Source organism: Manacus vitellinus, unplaced genomic scaffold (assembly GCF_001715985.3).
Source record: "Manacus vitellinus isolate BGI_N305 unplaced genomic scaffold, ASM171598v3 scaffold_37_pilon, whole genome shotgun sequence".
Lineage (NCBI taxonomy): Eukaryota > Metazoa > Chordata > Aves > Passeriformes > Pipridae > Manacus > Manacus vitellinus.
This window is the reverse complement of record NW_021940517.1, coordinates 7,645,409-7,652,854: the sequence shown is the minus strand read 5'-3', so window position 1 is coordinate 7,652,854 and position 7,446 is coordinate 7,645,409. Positions and strand designations below refer to the sequence as shown.

Below are 7,446 nucleotides of genomic sequence, written 5' to 3'. Positions count from 1 at the left end.
TGGCGCTCCGGGTAAGTCACAGCGTTTTAAATGCTTGTCGTTCCTTCCTGGAGTTTTGTTCTTGAAGTCCGTTTCTTTTACCAATTTTTAAAAGGGAAATAAGAAAAGGAAGCATGCGGAAGAAGCGGAGAAAGTGTCAGAAGACCAGAGGTCTTTCATCGTGCAAGAACCTCCAGTAAAAGCAAAGAAAGCCAGAAAAAAGGAACCTTCAAAAGCAGAGAAAAAACTGTCAGACAGGTGAGTAGTTGAGACCGTTTTATGGTGAAATTAAAAACCTCAACATCTAGATTAATCATAATATCGTGAGTTTGACGAAATAACGAAGTTCTCTTCTACTATTCATCTTCAACTTGGTGTTTAAGATTATTTTCAAGATTGTGTAAATTTTCTGTAGCTTTCTGCTGAAGGTATGAAATAGGTGCAGCTTCTTGATGCTCTGGGTCCGTGAAATGCAAATCCCCTGTTAGGGAGCTACCATGTCCAGTGGCTGTAGATGAAGACACTTGGATCTAGTTTTCTCTAGCATGGGGAGATATTTTCTAGCTGTGGTTGGCTTTATCCAGCAGAGCTGCAGTCAAAGAAGCAGAGGTGATTTCAGCAGGAGCAAGGTGCCAGACAGAGGGAGTTCTCCTGATCACACCTGACCTCTGCTGTGACACAGAACCTCTGTTACACTGTTCTCTTAAATACTTGAACCAAGAAGCTGTCAGAGCAGGTTGTACGATGCAGTTTGGATAATAAAGTGTGCTTGATTGTAACGCGAGGCTAACACCTCTCTGGCACTCTGTCTTTTTGCCTCTTCCATGCCCATGGAACCTGTGTGCTGTGTTGATGTCAGTAACTTTCCAGAGGCTCCTTCAGATCTGCTCGTTGGTGGGTTTGGATAGATAGAGGTTTTTCAGTGCATGGCAGAATTCCAAAGGTTTGTTTGTTCTGATCCTGGATACTGTAAAGGATTAAATCTGTCTTTAGTTCTAGCATGCAAAGATTTTTTTTTTTTCACTTCATTTTTAGATGGTATCAAATTATATAATTCTGAAATGTTTCTTTGTTACTCCTGCTAAATAGTGAATGCAATGTCCTGGAGATAGCAAATGGTTTCCATGTTATGGAGCAGTCAGATATGTTTGTTTAATGCATAACAAACACAATAGTGTTTGAAATTTTATAGTGAACATAATTTAAAATGTAAGCTAAAATACTTATCTTGGAGGCTTCAGTTCTTTGACTTCAAACTCCCTGTTTTATCCCCATCAATTCTAATCTGCGTGTCTGTTTCTGATAAGAGAGAACGCTTTGAAGCAGGCAGATGAAGAGGAGGATCAAAAAGTGTTTCAAAACAAAATGAAGCAAAAGAAAAAGGCTTCTCAAGCCATCACCGAAAGTGTTGTTAATTCACCTATGGGCACAACTGCAAAACAACAAAAGAGAAAAAAGGTGGCTGATGAAACGGTAGACAGAAGAACAGTGTTTGTTGGAAACTTACCTGTCAACTGTACTGTTCAGGTACGTGGGTGGATTTTGTCAGCTAAAGGAATGAAAGAATTTACAGCAGTCCTCAGTCTGAGGGGATGTTTCCAGCTGAAAAGTCACGCACATTTGTGACTGAAATGGCTTTTGGGAAAGTAGAAAATAGTGCTCATTCTTAGAAACCAGTAGAGGTCATCTCTTTGGTTTCTTGGAGTTGGGCTTTTTACAGCAGTGGATACAGTTTGTCTTTCTTGAGTAGAATTGGTCTGTCAGTGAAAAAATGAATGAATGAGAACTGCAATTATAAAGTTAGTCTGCTTTTAATTTTGAATGCAAACAACGCTTCAGACTCTTACATAAAGCATGTTAAATTTATACTTTCTTCCATAATAAGGGACACGACTTCAGTTTTGGCAATCTGTAGAAGAAGCTGGCACAAGAAACACAGAAATAGTTATGAATTACTCACATATTTTATGATCCCTTTAAGGGACCTCATAAAAGTAAAAGGAAAACAGTGTAAGAACAGTGTTACTAATAAATATTAAACAATCATTCTCATTACCAGGGTGCGGGAATGTACTGAATATTTGTAATATCTTCTGTTTAGGTACTGAAGTCTCTTTTTAAGAAGTATGGACAAATCCAGTCCATTCGCTTCCGGTCATTGGTATGTTATTTCTTCAGACATTACCTAACAAAATTATTTGTTTGTCTTAAACAGCAATAGTATTTACAAAGCTTATATCTTCATTAGTTCAGAAATGGGTTTGGGGTTATGTGGGTTTGCCATTAGAAGAAGCCTTGGAGATGTTACCACAGATGCAGTGCAAATGCATTTTTCCTGTAGCAGCAGTTGATCCAGAATCAGAGCTTTATGTTCTCTGAAAGAGCAATGCCTTATTATTGCTTGTTTAGCTAAGGCATTACTTACCTGTTTTTAATTCATAGTAGCAAAGACACGTTGATTGTAAATTGGTGTACTTGCTAAAATAGTTGACAATAATAGTTGTGGAACTCAAGAAACAGACAGAGCAAGCTCTCTAACTGCAAGGTTTTTGTAGATCATCTCTAAGATGAGCCACTTCCATCATTTGCTCACTGTACTGGCTACATTGCTTTGGGTAGGAATGGCAGTGGTTGAATTCCTGTTTGTCTTCAAGCACAAGTCTTTGTGATAAGTTCACACTAGGCCCACCTAACTCGAGTTCTTTTTATCTTAAAGATTCCAGCAGAAGATACTGTATCCAAAAAGGTAGCAGCAATCAAGTAGGTTCCTCTTGTGAATGTTGTGCTTTATTTTTCAAGGCCAAAATAATTTTTGTGTGTTGGTTTCTAAAAGTTTGGCTATATTAGGTCTTTTTTAATGTATTTTGTGTTTTTTTGTCTTTTGTCATTACCTTTGTGTGTGTTAAGTTTTCTTGACAAGTGATAAAGAATTATGTGCTATGTGTACTAGTAATTTGTTATCTGAGGTTGCATTTCTTATATTTTAGGAAGGAGAAAGTTACTAATAGTCTTTAATTCCTTTGGATATGTTTATGAGCTGAGGAAGCTTGCTCAGGGTGCATAGACAGGCTATACAAGATGAACAGTGGGACACCCTTGCACATACAGGGCTAGCTTGACCTATAAGAGAAATGAAGCTGTTAGTGTGCACGAAACAAGCAGAGGCATAAATGTGTCCAACAAGAAGTGTTTGTGCATTGCACATCATCAAAATGATTTAAACAGTAACGTGTCCTTTTCATGTTCCAGGCACAAGCTGCACCCCAATGCAAAGTTTGTTAATGCTTATGTTGTCTTTAAGGAAGAATGTGACGCCGAGAAGGCTCTGAAGGAGTAAGTCTCAGTTTTGTTCCTCGTTCCCTGTCGAAGAGATAGTTCAGGGAGATTTGCAGCTAAATTTAAACAATCTCCCTGCTCTTGCTTGAATCAAGATGTTTGTTCAAACTTAAAAGTAACTTTTCATTTTGAATACACTGCATTTTGAATGCAGTGACATTCTAAGTTAAATAACACTCATTTCACTTTTAAAACTTTTTGCTTTTGGCTACAAAAGGAATGGAACAGAAATTGCTAGTGGATTTCACATCAGAGTTGACACCGCATCTAAAACCAGTTCAGTAAGTAAGATGTGTGACTGGAAAAACTCTTTTCTGGTTTGGTTGAGGGGGGGTTATTGTTATTGTTTTTGTTTGGTTGTTTGGGGTTTTTTTCTGTTACAAATAACTTACTGTCTTGTCTCTCTTGTTTTCTTTAGCATGACAATAAACGTTCTGTATTCTTGGGAAATCTGCCATATGGTAGGTCAAAAGTGGGTTGTTATGCATCATTGCTTAACATTTATGGAATATTTTGACATCAGGCTTTTTATTTATTTATATTTAGGATAGCATGTTTAGGTAGCTAAATATCTTTTGCTGGTATTAATTTTTGTTTGTTAATGGAAACACCTAAAGGGGTTGTAAGTTTTTGTCAAGTTCTGCAAGTTGATTGTTTTCTTTACTGTAGGTAGCTCTGCAAGTGCTTTAGTTCTTGTTGTCACTTGATGTTTTTTAAATAAATATGACTAAGTTGCACAGGCCATAGCTTTCTAAACTGTTCAAGGGGTACCGGTATCTGTTGTGAACCAATTTGGAGTGATGGACAGTGATGGCTTCTCATTTTGATGCTGTTTGTGAGCCACAGGGTTAATGACTGTGTCCAGACAGCTCTTGGTGATCAGTTGTTACCCCTGTGGAGGTGTTTACCATGCAGCTGAGGTCAATGCTTGAGGATTACTCAGCTGCTTCTGAGCAGACTGGAGAGCAGATGAAGGGATTGTCATTGGGTATGGTCTTTGTGAGGGTATTAAGGAGTCAGGGTGCTCGGTACAAGCATCTGTCTTGGGGGTCGCATGGATGTGTAAATACTCTGGATGAAGGCTTGCCCTGTGCCTGTGGCCTGGTGCAGGGCCTGTGTCATGTACTGTGGCAGTAACACTGGAACAAACAGGCATCAGTCTATAACACTTGACCTGTCTGAAAACCTTGGCAGGTGACAAATCTGATTGTGGTGACATTACTAGTGCCTCTTGTGTAGAGCTTGTGTCAGGACTGTGTGTTCCTGTGTACGTGCTGCAGAAAAAAGTTTGGACATTACAGGCCCAGGGAAGTGGTCACAGCTCCAAGCCTGACAGGGTTCAAGAAGTGTTTGGACGATGCTCTCAGGCACATGTTGTGATTCTTGGGGATGTCCTGTGCAGGGCCAGGAGTTGGACTTGATGATCCCTGTGAGTCTGTTCCAACTCAGAATATTCTATGACTCTGTGATTTGCCATGCTCTGAAATTACTTCAGCAGCTTGAACCTTTCTCAGCACATCTAAGTCCCATTGCTGTAGTTACACCCATCATATTAAGTTCAGCCTCTCCCCTTAATAGAGAGATGTTGATATCTATGTAAGGGGATTGTATGAAGCATAACTGTTCAAAAAAGAGAATAACCTGTATTTTTGTGATGGTACATCACACTTGTCTGTTTGTGTAGGCGTGAGATGGAGAAAGCATTGCGCATCCAGTTATTATCAAAATAATTGTATAGCAGCTGTGGTTGGAAGCTTCTCCCTTCTCCCCCATTCAGCTAAAATTCACGGCTCAGTCAGTGAACATTTGACTTGAAGAACAGCCAGCTCAAGCTCATTATTATCAGCATTAATTCTTAGAAAGAAATGTTGGCGTAAGAAGGAGCTACAAAAATATAGCAGGCATCATAATTTCCACTATGTTCCAACCATAAATGAAATTATTTGAAAAATTTATTTCAGTCTTTGCCTTCATTCTTATTTTTGATTTATGTTGTACTCTTCAAAGCAGGAGAATGGGTAACTATCAAAATAAATAACCTTTTATAAAGTCTGCATTGTTAACTTGCTGGGGTTTTTCTGAACCACTGATACCATGTACCTGAATTGGTGAATATGAAATATTTGGTTTTGGGCCTGGCTTTTAAAGCTGTGCATGTTGCTGAAGAGAGATCTGTTCCCTTGTGCTTGCCTGCAGACATCCTTGATGATGCTGTGAGAGAACACTTCCATGTCTGTGGAGATGTCGTGGGAGTGCGAGTTGTGAGAGACAGAAAGACTGGCCTGGGAAAAGGCTTTGGATACGTTCTCTTTGAGGTATGTGTGCATGGCCTGCTACAGCACAGTGGGAATTATTCAAAATCTGAATTGGCATCTGCCTTTATAGCGTTTTTTTTACCTTTTTAGTAACTTTTTCAGGTTTGTGTATGCTTGTAGGTGTATGATGTTAAATGGTAGTGCTGTTGTGTATGTTAAAAGCAGCTTGGAAGACCAGTTCTGTGGAAGCAGACACAAAACAAACTATTGCAGATTTTGTACAAGTAAAAGTTGTAAAACGAGGTGAAAGAAATGACTTTAAGGGAAAGTCTTAAAGGAGGGACAGATGAGTTTGTTTGGTATAACTGCAATGTTCTACTATTTCTTATGTGTCTAAATGTGAGTGGAGTTCTTTCCTGCAACTGGTTTGCTTACGGACTCTCCATTTTTGAGTCAGTACAACTTGCTTTCTCATAGTCTCCCAACCTCATCTTCCTTAGTGTATTTCCTGCAGCTCAGTACCTCTTTTCTCCAAGTTTCTCCTTCATCTCTCTGCACCTGACTTTTGTGTTCTGTAGCCCATTGTCAAGTATCTGTGCCTCAGTGTGTGGGCTGCATGGGTGTGCTGGTGTTCCTGAGCAGAGACCTTGTGTCATTCACTAGAGCAGTTTGCTCTTCATTGTAAAATCCTGCTTACAAATTTTGAAGAAAGGTAACCATTAATTTGAAAGCAATGAATTGGAAGTAATGCTACTTTTAAACTCCATGTCTGTTTTTGTAGAACACAGATGCTGTACATCTTGCTCTGAAACTCAACAACTCTGTTCTGATGGGAAGAAAGATACGAGTGCAGCGCACAGGAGACAAGAGGAAAGCACCACAGAAAATTCCAGGCCGGTCTCGTGCTCCCAAGGCTACAGATAATACCACAACAAAAAAGAAGAGCTACTCTGATGATTCTTTTGTTGGTGAAAAAGCAACCCCGTTGAAGAAGAACACTAAACCAAAAAGACTAAAAACTATTCCTAGGAAAAAAGCTGGAAAAAACAAACAGAAGTTTGATAAAAATCGAGCAGACAAAAGTGCTAATTAGTGTCACAGAGATTCATGTATGTAAGAGTGTTTTGTCATAAATTTTGTTTGCTAATACAGCTGTAGTCGTTCTTGGTGTTTGCTCTGGGGCATTTGGCTTCTCCCAGCAGGTAGCATGAGGTGTTGCATGATTTTATTCTGTGTTCCAAGAATCCACTTCCAGCTGAGGTCTTGCTGCAGAGGTTAACTATGAACTGTTTCTTTTGGAGTTGTGTAGGATTACCCAAAATGACTACAGGAAAAGCGACTCACAGCAGAGTCGGGTGTGATGAAATGGTAATTGTTACCAAGATACACTTGTTTTGCGGGTTTGGTGGTTGTCCAATGGAAGGAAGGGCAATGGAGCTGGTGAAGGGTCTGGAGTGCACGTCCTATGAGGAACGTCTAGGGGTGTTTAGTGTGGAGAGAAGGAGGCTTGGGGGAGACCTCATCACTCTCTACAACTACCTGAAAAAAGGGTGTAGCCGGGTGGGGGTCAAGGTAACAAATGATGGGATGAGCTATGCCAGGGGAGGTTTAGGTTGGACATCGGGGGGAATCTCTTCACAGAAGGGGTGATCAGACAGTGGAATGGGCTGCCCAGGGAGGTGGTGGATTCACTGTCCCTGGAGGTGTTTAAGGAAAGACTGGATGTGGCACTTGGTGCCATGGTCTAGTTGACAGGGTCATAGGCTGGACTGGATGATCCCCAAGGTCTCTTGCCCCCGTGCCTGTGTCCCACTCAGACGTTCCTGTTCCCGCCCTTCGCTCTCCCGGCGCCCAACGCCGCTGCTGAGGCCACGCC

At 40.4% G+C, this 7,446-nt stretch overlaps 2 protein-coding genes across 2 annotated transcripts in view; both read left to right on the top strand.

The window, feature by feature from the left end:
* Positions 1-86: 86 nt before the first annotated feature.
* RBM34 (RNA binding motif protein 34) lies at positions 87-6,703 on the top strand. Its single transcript, XM_018077460.2, has 9 exons — positions 87-237; positions 1,287-1,506; positions 2,081-2,140; positions 2,696-2,739; positions 3,229-3,312; positions 3,533-3,596; positions 3,734-3,776; positions 5,512-5,630; positions 6,352-6,703. The coding sequence occupies exons 2-9, from the start codon at positions 1,345-1,347 to the stop codon at positions 6,661-6,663; spliced, it is 888 nt and encodes a 295-aa protein (XP_017932949.1). The 5' UTR covers positions 87-237; positions 1,287-1,344; the 3' UTR covers positions 6,664-6,703.
* Positions 6,704-7,001: 298 nt separating this feature from the next.
* Positions 7,002-7,446, top strand: part of TOMM20 (translocase of outer mitochondrial membrane 20) — an 8,705-nt gene continuing 8,260 nt past the window's right edge. Inside the window, exon 1 of the mRNA XM_029961593.1 lies at positions 7,002-7,142. Within this exon, the coding sequence (XP_029817453.1) occupies positions 7,002-7,142 (141 nt within the window). The remainder of the gene's footprint in view (positions 7,143-7,446) is intronic.